Source organism: Elephas maximus, chromosome 4, assembly GCF_024166365.1.
Source record: "Elephas maximus indicus isolate mEleMax1 chromosome 4, mEleMax1 primary haplotype, whole genome shotgun sequence".
Lineage (NCBI taxonomy): Eukaryota > Metazoa > Chordata > Mammalia > Proboscidea > Elephantidae > Elephas > Elephas maximus.
The window spans coordinates 173,496,872-173,513,109 of record NC_064822.1 but is presented as its reverse complement, the minus strand read 5'-3'; the positions used below and the strand labels follow the sequence as shown (position 1 = coordinate 173,513,109).

General features: G+C 37.0%; 1 protein-coding gene across 2 annotated transcripts in view; it reads right to left on the bottom strand.

The window, feature by feature from the left end:
• The window catches only part of POLR3B (RNA polymerase III subunit B), a 145,573-nt gene that overhangs the window by 107,134 nt on the left and 22,201 nt on the right, over nucleotides 1–16,238 (bottom strand). For both annotated transcript variants that reach the window (XM_049884249.1, XM_049884250.1), the window contains 3 exons: nucleotides 10,476–10,567; nucleotides 8,940–9,057; nucleotides 7,139–7,247 (listed from right to left, as the gene is read on the bottom strand). In XM_049884249.1, coding sequence (XP_049740206.1) covers nucleotides 7,139–7,247; nucleotides 8,940–9,057; nucleotides 10,476–10,567 — 319 coding nt within the window. The remainder of the gene's footprint in view (nucleotides 1–7,138; nucleotides 7,248–8,939; nucleotides 9,058–10,475; nucleotides 10,568–16,238) is intronic.

Sequence of the window (16,238 nt, the reverse complement as noted above, 5' to 3'; positions counted from 1 at the left end):
TGCCTCACTACTCTAGAGACATGAAGCTATAATTTATGCAGGTTTTTTAAAGAGATTTAAAAAAAAAACTAAGAACATACACTTAACAGGTTTAAGAAACTCCCTTTGCTTAAGTGTTTCAAGGTGGCAGCAGCAGCGCAGGTCTTTGTAGATCCCATATGGCACTAGGGCTCTCTCCTTCACACATTTGCCTGGAATTCTGCCATATCAAGCAAGAGAGCATAATCTCACTAAACCTCTTTTGGCAGAGTAATAATCTGCTTCTTAGAAGTTAGGGGGAAAGTTATGTTTGCATTAAAATTCTTCCTTTTAGCTATGCAGAGAAAACAAAACTAGAGGATAACTGTCTAGTTAGGCTTTGATGCACACACACACACACACACACAGAGAACACACAGAGACAGAGAGAGAATCAAATCCCAAGTTCCAAGGCAGAACATCAAGGACATTACTCTGAGTACATCAGAAAAAGCACTCACCTAAAAGTCAGGAGATCAGAGGTATTCGTCCTAACAGAATGTCAACAACAGGCATGGTACTTAACAACTACGACTGTAACATATGAAACCCTGGTGGTGTAGTGGTTAAGAGTCTGGCTGCTAATCAAAAGGCTGGCAGTTCAAGTCCACCAGGCACTTCTTGGAAGGCCTATGGGGCAGTTCTACTCTGTCCTATAGGGTCGCTATGAGTTGGAATCGACTTGACAGCAGTGGGTTTGGTTTTTTTAAATGGGTGATAGTTTAAAATATGTCCACAAATTCTTTGACACTCCCTTCAAAAGGGGCAGCCTAATCCCCCTCTTGAGTATGGGCTGAACTTAAAGATTCACTTCTGTAGAAAAAAAGGCAAAAGAGACAGCATACAACTCAGAGACTCAGTCACAGAAGGTGAGATAGCTTTCTGCTTGCTCTCTCTTGGATCACTAGCTCCGCCATGTCATGAGGACACTCAAGCAGTCTATGGAGAGGTCCATCCAGTGGAGAACTAAACCCTCTTACTTTCTGCCAACTGCCATGCCAGTGAGCCATCTTGGAAGCAGATCCTCCAGCCCCAGTCAAGCCTTCAGATGACTGCAGCCTTGGCTTACCAACTTAACTCATGAGAGACCCTGAGCCAGAACCCCTCAGCTAAGCAACTCTCAGAGGCCTGACCAAGAGATGATATAATACAATAAATGGCTGTTGTTTTAAGCCACTAAGTTTTGGGATAATGTGTCACAGAGCAACAGGTAGCTAATATACCAACTTTTGAAATTAAATTCACGAAACTTAAAGAATTTAAAGTATATAACTTGTTTTGCTCAAAAATTTTTTTGTTCAGGGAATGAATGAAGTTCACAGGATATAAATCCCCTTTTTGTCTTTTAATTTTCACAATTTTTTTCATCTCCAATTTGATATATTTATTCAAATGGATACCAGAAATAAATCCCACTATTTAAAAATTACAAATTCATTAAAGCACTTAACTTTTCATAGATGAAAGAACAGCAATCCTAAAAAGTTATCGGTTCTAATTTCTAAACAAAAACTGGATGATTCTCAGATCACACACAGAGTGGTATCACCTCCAATGGTGATGGCATATACACAGAACAGTCCCTATTTCTCTTCAGTCTCCAAGTGCCCAGTCACAAATATAGAACAGATTTTTTCTCTGTGAAAAGTTAGCAAAGTTAATTTTCACTGGCCAATCTCTCAAAATAATGTTATATGGGTTTCAGGTGCAACGAAATGTAAGGAAAACAACACAATTCTACTAGTCTGCAGTAGAATCCATCACCTTTCTCTAAAATGTATGATATAAAGCTTTTTAACCAATGCATTTCATTTTCAGAGAAGAGAGCAAACACCAAAAGAGGGCTATGTGGGGCAGATACTCAATCAGGCATGCCAAATGATACAGCGGGCAAAGGTCTACTGAGACAGAAGCAGAATCTAGAGCTGAAATGGGCAGTCCCATTCTGCATGGGCAGTCCCATTCTGCACGAGCACCCTTTTTGAAGGCACATTAACACCTAAATTATTTGAGCTGAAGGCCACCTAGCTCATTTTAATAATTTTTATTTTAATAATCTCCAAGTGAAAAGACTATACACTTGATTCTGGTTTTTAATAAACATGAACAAAATTCTTCCTTGTTTGACATACAGACGACCACTTCAAGTTGTCCTGGTACTGAATCTAAGTAGTCATTTTACTATTGCATATGATTTTGGAATGGTCTGACACAGGCCTAAACAGGCTGCTTAGGCACTTCACATGTTTCTGAGCCGTGAAGCAAAGATATGCCAAGCACATGGTAAATCACACCATATGTGCGGAAAGCATGATCCCTGCCCAAGCTCTGCTCCAAAGGACGCAACTCCTCCTTCAGCAGGTCACTGAAATACTGTTAAGACAGAATGCTAAGTAACGTGATCGTCAAAAGCGCTCCAGCTCCGCTCCAAAGACCAAACTCTGACTTTATGACTATCTAGCCTTTGGTAGTCACAGCTACAAATAAATGACATATTGCTATGGAAACGACAGCAAAATGCTCAACCATTTTATTTTACAGATGCAATTTAGACATCTGAAAACTAGCTTTATCTGAAACTCGTTGTACTCCAGATATCTGAAATAATTCTACCTAAGTTTTTTTTTTTTTTTTTTTTAAGTAATAGGTCAAAAGTGAATGCTATGCAATAACCTTATGGAAAAAACAGCAGAGATGATACATTTCAGCAGCAGGTCGCCCCCAGTCTGCTCATCAGCAATAGCACTGAACATAAATGAGGAGAGGTGCTCTTTAAAATGCAGCCAGTCTTCCCTTGGAGACCCACTAAAAGTGTGACTTAAAAACAACTAGAAGAAAGGACACTAATGAGGCAGAAAAGAATGATATGCACATGAATGGTGATATGCTGAGACACGTTAGGTAAGGAAGGAAAGGGGATAATTTCTTACAATTTCTGATACTCAGCAGCTTCTAGTTCTTCCCTAAAGTAGACTAAAGTCAAACTACGAGCAGCTCTGGCAGGTTATGGTATTGGCCCTCCTGCCTAACTTTTTAATTGTTTCTGGTTAAAGACCAGTGCCCAGCAGCGCTGAACCTGAATCCTCTATTCTGCAGAAACATTCAGACTACAGATGCCCTCATGGTGCAACTGCTGAGTACCAGGGAATACAAGTGTGAAGCGCGGAAGATTCATGGGCAGGAGAACCTTTGTAGTGATTTAGGTCCATAAATGAGGCTGATCTATGTCTTAAAAGCTTTATCCGTCATATTCAGACCCAGCATGAAATCTGGGGACCCTGCTGTTTCTGTCACTTTTAGCCAATTGTCGACTACAATCAACAACCATCAAGTCCCAATGACTGTCAATGTCTCTGTTAGGGCCACACAACACAAAAAGAGAAATGACGTGACTTGTGGTATCCCGGTTTATTTTCTCTGGCTTCGGAGAGAAAATGGTAAAGGGAACTAAGGGAAGAGAAAGAGCATCCTATTTCTAGACACTCTACTTTTCAAAAAATACATTCTCTCACTTCCTCTTCACAACGACCCCTGGAGATGAGATTCTCCCTTTATAGATGAGCGACACAAGGCTCGAAGAGATTGGGAAATTTGCCCAAGGTCACATAGCTAATAAGCAGTGAAGCTGGGATTCAACCTAGATCTGTCTCATTCTAAGACATTCTACGCTGCCTCCCAGACAGAAGGGCCTAAACAGTGGTTACCAAATAAGTTCCCATCAGTTTACTAAAATGGAGACCAAAACAGTGACTATGTGTGACCGAAGTATCTAGTTCATTCATTTGAACTAAAAATTTAAATATATTTATTTTGATTCTTACATACTGCTGGTTAGAGTGAAACGGATACATTCTGGGAGAAAAACTTGGCAACATGCACCAAATTTGGGAAAAAAATGTAATTTTACTCCCAGGAATTAACTCTCACAAAAAAAAATCATCGATGTGCACAGACACGTGTATGTACAGGGACAGTCATTCCAGGGTTGTGTGTAAGACTGAAAATGACACCAAAATGTCCAACTACATGGATTTAAATAAATTACACATACAATTCCACTAAAAATAATGATGTAGACTCATGTTTAGATGTTTAAGAGACGTGGAAAGCTATTCACAATTCATTGTTAAATAAAAAATAATAATGATAATGTGTGTATTATAAAAGCACAGAAAAAAGGTCTGGAAAATGTATTCAAAAATGAATATATTTTAATAAAATTCAGCAGCTTTCTGAATTTTTACAATACAAAGACTTTTAAAATCAAAAAAAGAAAAGGGAGGAGTTCAAAATCTCAATTACTAGTTACATAAACATGCACACTGTTAATTTATAGTCCCATTCTAAAAAGGATTTATGTCAGCCGAATACATGTATACATTTATAACATAAATACTAAGACACATTTGACAGAAGCTGTCTTCTTAAACTTTTGTCACCTGCTCGCCCCCCAAAAAGCATTTATAACGATTTTCTGATTTTAATGCACGCATGAGTCTAGTTACACATTTTCCACACGAGTGATATAAGATTATATGCATGTGTACATTAATTTATAATTTCTGGTCTCAGGAAAGCAGTTTGGGGCATCTCCATGCGTTTAAAACTTTCAAAAAAGCCCTTTCGATGCATGGGGACATGCTGCCCCCTGCTGGACATGCAACTCTACATAGAGAGAATTTTCTCCATTCACTGAACATGGCTACGTACACAAGAAACTGAGTTGGGCACTGTGGGATCACTACAAGAAAAGCCAATGACTTCTGTGTTGCAAAACAAAAACCTTGAAGGAAGGTGATAAAAACTCTAAGAATTCCCCCTGGACTTACTAATATGATGCTGCTGTCATGATTACTATCATTACCATCATTATCGTCATCCCCAAAATAAAATAAATGGCACCATATCGTTTATAGAACTTAAAAGCACATTAAGCTATACCAAACATTAAAAAAAAAAAAATTTCCTACTACCTCCTCCATGTAACTGCATTTAGAATACAGACATTCCAGGGTGAACCTGACTTGTTGACATTCGCTTGAAACCTGTGAGCAACCAGGGTGACACTCCCTGGCCCCCACACGGCCTGACATGAGCAAGCCTACCTTCCTCCTCGACTCCCACACTGTGTCACCTGGTCACAACTTTAACAGTAAATGTCCAGTCTCTTCTTTCTTACCCTTCTGAGACTTATGCCCAAACTATATATATATTTTTTTAACCAACTTACTTCGTTCCACCTCAAGTGATCTCTTCCTCTTTCCTCTTATTGCAACCAAAAAAAAAGTTTTTTTTCCATTATCATGACAACTGTTGAACAGAAATACTGAATTCTAAAGTAAAATTGAATAGTGACAATTGAATAGTGACAATTGAATAGTGACAAATGCATATTACCAACCTCTAAGATTATCCTGAAGTACCCACTAACGTTCTTCAGTATCTCCTCGAATAATCTGAGCTTTTAATGCCAATTAAACTTTCATTTATCTTATAACCAAAAACTACCTAATACTATTTTTCTGTTTTGCTTAATGACAAATACTATAACTGTTCACAGAATATGTATAGTATTTAAGTCTCAAAGCCAGTTAAATGAGCCACTATGCAATTATCTGAGGAGATTAAACCATTTAAACATTATTTCTATGGGAAACTATCTTTCAGTTCTTAGCTAATAACTCACAGACAAGCTGAGGGAAAAAAAAACAGTTCTAGATTGAAGATTCATGTTTATGTCATAACTCATCAGAACCCAGAAGTCCATCAGAAAAGCCAACAACTGTGGTCTATACTCTTTGACCTAGAAATTTCTACTGCTAGGAATTTAGCCTATAGATACCCTTGCCCATGTATAACATGATATTACAGCAGTTTTGTAACAGCTAGAGATGTGCATGTCCACTGACGGGTAACTGGTGAAATAAGCTATGGTACACTCATGAACGGGACAGTTTGTCAAAAGGAACGCAGTGTAGCACAAAACTCAAATTCCTAAAAAAGGCAGACTTACCGGATCTATAGAGACTAGAGGAACCCCCAAAACTATCGTCCTAATACACCCTTTTGAACTTGGAACTGAACCCACTCCCGGAGGTCATCTTTCATCCAAACAACAGCTCAGATTTTAAAATAAACAATATTACCCATGAGAATTGAGCTCCCTTAAATAATCAACTACACAAGACCAAACAGTCAACAATTACCCTAAAACAGAGATGAGAGGCAAAGGAGGGGCAGGGAAGCTAGATTAATGGCAACAGAAAAGAAAGGAAATAATGAGAATGCTGACACATTGTGAAAAACATAACCAATGCCATGGAACAAGCCGTATAAAAGTTGTTAGATGGGAACCTAATTTGCTATGTAAACTTTCACCTAATCAAAAAAAAAAAAAAAAACCAAACCTGTTGCCACTGAGTCGATTCTGACTCATAGCGACCCTATAGGACAGAGCAGAACTGCCCCATAGAGTTTCCAAGGAGTGCCTGGTGGATTCGAACTGCCAACATTTTGGTTAGCAGCTACAGCTCTTAACCAGTATGCCAGCAGGGTTTCCAATTTTACCTAAAACATGATATATTGGGGAAAAAAAGGTGAGAACATAAAAAAAAAAAAAAAATCCAGTAGCTCTGTATGTACTGATGTAACAGTATCTTCAAGATGTACTGTAAGTTACAAAAAAAAAAAAACTAAGTGCAAAACAGCAGCCAATGTATGTAAGTAAAAAAGAAAAAAAAGAACATAAACCTGCACACTTCTGTGCTCGCACATGCATAGAATACCTCTAGAAAGATACCGAAGAAACGGTAACAGCAGGGTCTTTGGGGTGGGGAACCACGTGGCTGAGGACAGGGTGGGTGGGAAGCTTACTCATCACTATAACCCTGTTGTACCTTTGGAATTTTTTATGGTGTATCCATTAAAAAATAGATTATTATTTTTTAAATACCTGAACCCTGGTCTTACCAGCTTCCAATTTAAAATACATTACATGATTGACTACTTAGCTATGCCACAACCTTTCTATTCCTAGAATTCCTTATCCATCAAATTTCAAATTACATATAAAAAAAGAGAAAGCATTTGTTATAATTTCAGTAGACAACTGCAGCCTTACCTTAAATATGATCACAATGGGTATATCTTCTGACAGTGTATTATGCCTCAAATAAAATCGTCCTTGCTTCACAGCCATATTGGTTCTGCTTTTTTTCTCATGAGTAGAGCTACAAGTACACACAGGTTGGTTAGACTACACTCTCACTTAGGGATGATCATTCCTTTACTCACAAATTAGAGAACAAAGTTTCAAACCAGTAACATGCAATAGCAATAATCATCAACCCATAAGATTCAACTGATCAATAAAGATCTGCAAGGTCTTTTCTAATAAGTTAGTAAGTGCTTTTTAAAAGATACACTCCATTCATACTTCCACAAACTTCTAAAAACATTATAAGTGTTTTTTCAGCTTAGAAAACAATAAGTTTTGTGGGTCAGTGAGTGAAAAGCACCAATTCATTTGACCTATCTCCCTTTGATGCCACCTGAATTGCTTTTGATCCAGTGTGGAGCATATATTCATGACCAATTTTATATACTTGACAAGAAAAGCCTCAAAACGAGCATAAGCCGTGATGAGAAATACTAGGAAGACATGAATTCACAGATTATGGTTTTTATATTCATAACCCAATAAAACATACTCATACTTTTGGTATACAATGAAGACAAAATGTTACAGTACGCCAGCTATAAGAAACTAAGTAATCTCCTATTGGTACCTCTATCAGTTATAAAATTCCGAATGGATTTAAAAACACTCAAAAGATTTAACCAACCACAAAAGCAACACACGATTGCCTACTATACACTGTGTTACTCATTTTACTTACATTAGCTCTAATCTGCCACATAACAAAGCTTACTTTGAAATGTTGTCTCCAAATCATAGGTGGAGAAACCAAGGCTTAGAGACGCTAAGTAACTGCTCACTCTAGTGCCAAGCAACCAGTAAGTAACAGCCTCGGAAATCAAATCCAGGTCCCCCTGGCTCAAAAGCTGTGGGAAGTCATGGGTTGTAGAACGAAAAGATTTGGGTTCAAATGTAGGCTACCTCTTACAACTGATGTGACCCTGAGCGCAACGCCTGTTACTCAGCTGTGAAAGATCACTTATCTTGGGAGGTTGTGGTGACAATTCAATAATATATGTAAAGCACCTGGCACATTGCCTGGCTCTTAGAAAGTGCTCAGTAAATAGCTATTGTTGTTAGCTGCCTTTCCCGCAGAAAGAAAAATGCAACAGCTCCAGGTTAATCAGCTCATCATAGGTTGTCAAAAGAAAAAACTTCAGTGCGTACAGGTATCTTATCTATGCCACAAATCTTTCTATTCCCCAAACTCATTAACTTCCAAATTTCAAATTCCATATGATAATAAACAAGAGAAAAGAGCTACTGGAGTGACATAAGGGATGTTACTGTAGAAAAACGAATACATTGTCAAAGAGGCTGGTCACGAAAACACTGAGATGTTAGGTCATGATATAATTAATTCAATATTAAGTATAAAATAGTCTCTATATATAGGGATATGTTCGCAGATGTTCAAAGACTGAAAACAAATATGAAGAACTGAAGAGTGGTTTTATATACATATAAAACCTTTAATGTTATAAATAACAGAAAAATCAACTTAAATAAAATAACTAGTGGCCTTTCAAATTGTGTCTCACACCTTCATTGCTGACATTACTCCGTGCTTACAGGCTTACACAATAAACTAAATACAGATAGTTTAAATATTACAGTGCCTGCTATAAGAAAGAAATAACTAGCTACCTCCATATATAAAGACAGCCATCTGGCATTAATGGAATTGGTGATGTTTCTTAAGAGCACCATCTGTTTTCCATACCTGGTCACTGAAGCACCAACTGCCCCTTTTCGGTCAGCTTCCACAATGATCCTGTTCTTAGACAGCTGCTCTTGGATAAGAATAACTTTTTCTACTCCTTTAACAATGAAATAGCCACCTGTCCAAAGGAAACAAGATACGCTTCACCACCTCTTCCTCAAACAGGGTGACTTAGTGGTGGCAGTGATCTCCTGAATTAGAGCTCACGCTGCCACTGCCTCGTGACACTACCACTTATTTCTAAAGGGTTTGCCGATATTGTTTTATGGATTGATGATACTGTCAGCACATGATTTTATACTGATGAGCCTCAAGACGGTAAACTTCTTGAGGATAGGAAACGTATCTTATTTGTCTATGTATATCACCAGTAACTGAACGTATTGCTGGTGAATGAAAAAATATGTCAAATAAATTAGCGTTCAGATTTCTGAATACTGACAATCTTCAACATAAACTAAAATTTGCTGAGTTTTCTAACAAATCAGTGGCAATGCTAGACTAAGATTAGACTTCCAAAATAATATTCTATACTCAATAAAAATCATACAACAAACATTATCATACATCTGCTTTCACCCAGTTCAGAGTAGAACAAAGTAAGATTTCATTTTGCAGTATAAAAGACTTCACTTTGCAGTGTATCAGCAAAGGCAAGGTAACATACTTGACTTACACAATATTTTGTCACAGTCTATTAAAGTCATGTTCTTTGTGAACTTCTTTCTAAAACCTTTTGGGATTTTACATCAATGCAACCTTACAGGAATCAGATTAAAATGAAACCCAAAAACCCACTGCCCTTGAGTCGATTCCAACTCATAGCTGCCCTATAGGACAGAGTAGAACTGCCCCATAGAGTTTCCAAGGAGTGCCTGGCGGATTCAAACTGCTGACCCTTTGGTTAGCAGCCGTAGCACTTAACCACTATGCAACCAGGGTTTCCAAGCAACTATAAAAGAAAATAAATCTATGTCTAAGAGTTAAAGAATTAAGATAAACTTTCTGTTAAGTGCTAAGCTTGATTACAAAAGAAGTTACCTAGAAATAGGCACAGAAATATAATTATTAAAAATTGAAACAAAAAAGACCTTTTTTAAAAATCCTTTTCCTGAATTTAAAACAGCCTGAAGTTATACTTGACTCTTTTCAGATCATGGTAGACAAGTCGTTTTGTGAGATTATTCTAGAATATTTAATTATACCAAAAGAAACTACTGAGCAAAGATACATGGTAAAGACTGACAAACCATAGCAATAATAATAAAAATTAAAAAATAATAAAGTTTTAAACCTGAAATGAAAGAAAAAACAGTATATCTCTTGGGAATATAGGCTAATAGAATGAAGTTAGAGCCAAATTTCTAGATGTTTTGTGACTGGAATTTTATTCAACAAGTTTATTATAAAGCAGAAAGGCTGGTATTGTTTTTGAAAAAAAATGTTATAACAACAGTAACAGTAAACCAAAAGGAAAAAAAGGTGTCTATGTGCGTGTTTGGGGTGTGGGGAGTAAATCCTAAGAATTAAACGTACCTGGATCTAAAGGACATTCATTCAATTTGGCAAATTCTGCTGGCGTTTTTCCCGTAAGAACACAGTTTGAACTACGTAGCATTATGGGCATTCTGTTCAAAATAAAAAGAAAATACCATGTATAGATTGTCACAAAACTTGCTGTGCACGCATCACTAAGGGGATCTGCATTTCTGTCCTTTGTGTTAGAAAAGGCAGAAGACATCGAAATGGCATGAAAGTGCCCAGGGAAGTTAGGTATTCTCTCAGGCACAATGCTCTTCCAGTACAGATAATAACAACTCAAATGTCTGGTTTCCTTAAACTGCCACCTAAAGGATTTAGTGAAAGTTGGGAATGACAGCAACTCTTCATTCACATTAAACAAAGGGACTCTTGTTAGTTATTTAGAAATAACATGACAAATCAAAGTGTAAAGAACAAGAGTTTATTAAAATTAACCTGGAGATTCTGAAAAAGAACTAAGAAAAACTTCCAGGAAAAAAAAAATTGAAGCATTAAAAAATTTAAGCATGTAAAAAACCTATGAATAGGCTGAATGGATTTGACACTGCTGAAGACAGAACTACTAAATCGAAAAGAGATCTGAAGAAATTATCAAGAATGTATTTCAGAGCACCAAGAGATGGAAGATATGAAAGAGAGTTTAGGAGTCATGGAAGGAAAAGCAGCGAAGGCAGGAACACAGAGCCCTGTACACCAATGTTCATTGCAGTACTTTTCACAATGGCCAGAAGGTGGAAACAACCAAACCGTCCATCAGCATATGAATGGATAAACAAAATGTCGTGTATATATATACAATGGAATGCTACTCAGCCATAACGAGAAATGAAGTCCTCATGAATGCCACAACACGGATGATCCCTGAAAACATCATGCTGAGCAAAATAACTTAGTCACAAAAGAACAAATACTGTATAATTTTACTTATATGAAATAAGCAAACATATAGAAACCAAAAGTTATTGGTGGTTACCAGGGGTGAGAGGGAGGGGGAAAGAGGAAGTTTTTGCTTAGGGGGCATTGAGTTTATGTTAATGGTGGTGGAATAATTTGGAAAAGGATAGTGATAATGTTTGCATGACAAGAACACAATGTCACTGTATTATACAAGTAGAAACTGTTGAACTGACAAATATTTTGTTGTGTGTGTTTTCACCACAATAAAAATAAAAAAAAATAAAGACTCATGGAGGTGTGGAGTGACAAGATCTAAAATATGTGTGATCAGACTTCTAGATGGAGTGGGCAAGAAGTCTTATTAAAGGGATAATGGCTGTGAGCTTTCAAAAATATGTGAAAGCCATAAATCCTCACAGTAATAACAATGAAGGATAAACAAAAAGAAAGCCGTATCTAGACAGAGCATAGTCAAGACACAAAATACCAAAGGCAAAGAGAAGATTTAAAACCCAGCCAGAAGAAAAGGCAGGTTACAAAAAAAAGATGATTGGACTCACAGGTAACTTCACAACAGCAATTAACATATGACAGTGGAGTAATGTGCTACAAGTGCTGAGAGAAATAACTCTCAGCCCAGATGTGTGTATTCTGCCAAATCACCACTCAGAATGAGGTTAATATAAGGATATTTTCAGACAAAATCAGGGAGATGCTACCATTAACAGACTCTCACTAAAAGAATTTTTAAAAGATATACTTCAGGGAGATGGAAAATAAATGCTAAATAAAAGTCTAACATGCAAAAATGTATGGAAAGCAAAGAAAATGGTAAATACTGTAGGTAAATATAATCAAATATTAACCTCAAAAAACAATAACTTCTGATTTATAGGTTAAAAAAACAAGATAGAACTAAAGCTTGGCACAAGACCATAAAAATTATAAAGGGTTGATTTGATCTAAGTTAAATGTCTTTGTTTTTTCCAAGAAGAGGATAAAGATATTATTTTTAAGCTTTGTTAAGTATGCATTTCAAAATTTTTATGGTAAACATAAACAATCAGAAATACCGTATGACTCTCCAAAAGGCAAAAACGGAGAAAAAATTGAAACATATGAAAAGCTGGACAGGCTAAAAGTACAAAATAAGTTCATATAAAATATCCCAATACATCAGTAACTTAAATGTAAATGGACCACCTTCTAAGACTGTAGACTTTTTAAAAAAAATCCAGTCATATGAGCTTACATTAAATACACATAAAACATTAGGACAAAGAAAGATTAAAAGAAAGAGAATTAAAAGAAAAAAAAATGCCAGAAAAATAACCAAAAGAAAGCGGATGTGGCTACAATAGAGCAAACAAAATAAAATTTATGGCAAAAAGCATTATTAAACATAAAAAAGGTAAATGCATAATAATAAAATGTTCAATTCATCAGGAAGACCAAAAATTCTAAACTTTTACACACCTAATATCATAGCTTCAAAAAGTAAAAATATACAGAAGTATAAGGAGAAATGGACAAATCCACTGTCACACTGGGAGACTGTAACACATTCCTCCCAGTGACGGATAGAACAAATAGCTCAAACATCAATGAAGAAACAATCTGGCAGTTCCTCAAACGATAAAGCTACTGTATGGCCCAGCAAATCCACTGCCAGGTATACATATACCCAAGAGAAAGGAAAACATATCCACACAGGAAACTGGCACGCTAATGTTTATAGCATCATCATTCAAAAGGTAGAAGCAAATCAAGTATCTATCCACGGTCAGATGGATAAACGAAACGTGGTGTGCCCAGACGGTGGAGTGTTATTAACCATAAAAAGGAACGAAGCACTGAGAGATGCTACAACATGTATGAACCTTGAAAACATTACGCTATGTGAAAGGAGCCAATCACAAAAGACTACACACCATATGATTCCGTTAATATGAAAGTCCAGAACAGAGAAATCTATAGAGACAGAAAAAAGATGAGTGATTGCTTAGGGCTAGCGAGGAGATGATGCTAAAAAGCACGGGGTTTCTTTTTTGAGGTGATGAAAATGGTCTAAATTGACTGTGGTGACGGTTGCACATATCTGTGAATATACTGAAAATCCAGTGAAACTCATACTTTAAATAGGTTGACTGTACGGTATATCAATCATATCTTAATAAACTGTTTAAAAAAAATCAATGAGGATATATCACAGTGAAAAAAACACAATTAGCAAGTTTGATCTAACAGAAAAAGACACAATGGCACAAAAGAATTAGAGAATATTGCTTGTTTCCAAACAGCGTAAAATATTTATGGAAATAATAGGTTCTCTACAAATCCCAAAAGTTGATGTAAAGTACCAATTCAGAAATTTTAAAACAGTCTTCTAAATAACTCCTAAGTTAAAAAACACACACACAATGGAAAGGTGGGGCTATTAATAGTCCCATTAAACCAAAGGAAATCAAGACACTGACTAAAGCTATAGAATAAAAAATAAAAGTATATTAACATTACCACAGTAACCAAAACAGCAAAAGATCATAAAACAGGAAACAAACACACAAAACAGAAAAGAAAACACCAAATGGATGTCAGAAGAGACTCTGAAACTTATGTTTGAACATAGAGTATCTAAAGCTAACGGAAGAAATGATGACGTAAGAGAGCTGAACAGAAAATTTCAAAAGGTAGCTTGAGAAGACAAAGTAAAGAATTATAATGAAATGTGCAAAGACCTGGACATAGAAAACCAAAGGGGAAGAACACACTCGGCATTCCTCAAGCTGAAAGAACTAATGAAAAAAATTCAAGCCTCGAGTTGCAATACCAAGTGATTCCATGGGCAAAAAACTGAATGACATAGGAAGCATCAAAAAAAGATGGAAAGAATACAGAGTCACTGTACCAAAAAGGACTGACTTGACACTCAACCATTTCAGGAGGTACCATACGTTCAAGAACTGATGATGGTACTGAAGGAAGAAAGCTGCTCTGAAGGCATTAGTGAAAAACAAGGTTCCAGGAATTGAAAGAATACCAACTGAGATGTTTCAACAAACAGATGCAGCACTACAGGTGCTCACTCGTCTATGCCAAGAAATTTGGAAGACAGCTACCTGGACAACTGACAAGAAGAGACCCATATTTGTGTCCATACTAAAGAAAGGTGCTTCAACAAAATGTGGAAATTATCCAACAATATCATTAATATTACATGCAAGTAAAATTTTGCTGATGATAACTCAAAAACAGTTGTAGCACTATATAGACAGGGAAGTGCTGGAAATTCAAGTCGGATTCGGAAGAGGATGTGGAATGAGGAATCATCACTGATGTCAGAAGGATCTTGATGTCAGATGGATTCTCTCAGCTTGGCTGAGGGAATACCATAAAGATGTTCCCTGTGTTTTATTAACTACACAAAGGCATTCAACTGTGTGGATTTTAACAAATTATGGATAACGCTGGGAAGAATGGAAATTCCAGAACACTTAATTGTGCTCATGTAGAGCCTGTACATAGACCAAACGGCAGTTGTTCAAACAGAACAACGGGATACTGCATGGTTTCAAATAAAAAATGATGTGCATTAGGGCTGTATCCTTTTACCATACTTATTCAATCTCTAAGCTTAGCAACCCCCACGTGTCTGTCAGTTTGTCATACTGTGGGGGCTTGCATGTTGCTGTGATGCTGGAAGCTATGCCACCAGTATTCACGTACCAGCAGGGTCACCCATGGAGGACAGGTTTCACCTGAGCTTCCAGACTAAGATAGACTAGGAAGAAGGACCCGGCAGTCTACTTCTGAAAAGCATTAACCAGTGAAAACCTTATGAATAACAGCGGAACATTGTCTGATACAGTGCTGGAAGATGAGCCCCCCAGGTTGGAAGGCACTCAAAAGATGACTGGGGAAGAGCTGTCTCCTCAAAGTAGAGTCGACCTTAATGACGTGGATGGGGTAAAGCTTTCAGGACCTTCATTTGCTGATGTGGCACAACTCAAAATGAGAAGAAACAGCTGCAAACATCCATTAATAATCGGAACCTAGAATGTACGAAGTATGAATCTAGGAAAATTGGAAATCGTCAAAAATGAAACGGAACCCATAAACATCGATATCCTAGGCATTAGTGAGCTGAAATGGACTGGTATTGGCCATTTTGAATTGGACAATCACATAGTCTACTATGCTGGGAATGACAACTTGAAGAGGAATGGTGTTGCATTCATCATCAAAAAGAACGTTTCAAGATCTATCCTGAAGTACAACACTGTCAGCGATAGGATACTATCCATATACCTACAAGGAAGACCAGTTAATACGACTATTATTCAAATTTATGCACCAACCACGAGGGCCAAAGATGAAGAAATAGAAGATTTTTATCAGCTGCTGCAGTCTGAAATTGATCGAGCATGCAACCAAGATACATTGATAATTACTGACAATTGGAATGCAAAAGCTGGAAACTAAGAAGGATCAGTAGTTGGAAAACATGGCCTTGGTGATAGAAACAATGTCGGAGATGGAATGATAGAGTTTTGCAAGACCAATGCCTTCTTCATTGCAAATACCTTCTTTCACCAACATAAACAGCAACTATACACATGGACCTCACCAGATGGGACACACAGAAATCAAATTCACTATATCTGTGGAAAGACACGATGGAAAAGCTCGATATCATCAGTCAGAACAAGGCCAGGGGCCAACTGTGGAACAGACCATCAACTGCTCATATGCGAGTTCAAGTTGAAACAGAAGAAAATCAGAGCAAGTCCACGAGAGCCAAAATATGACCTTGAGTACATCCCACCTGAATTTCGAGACCATCTGAAGAAGAGATTTGAC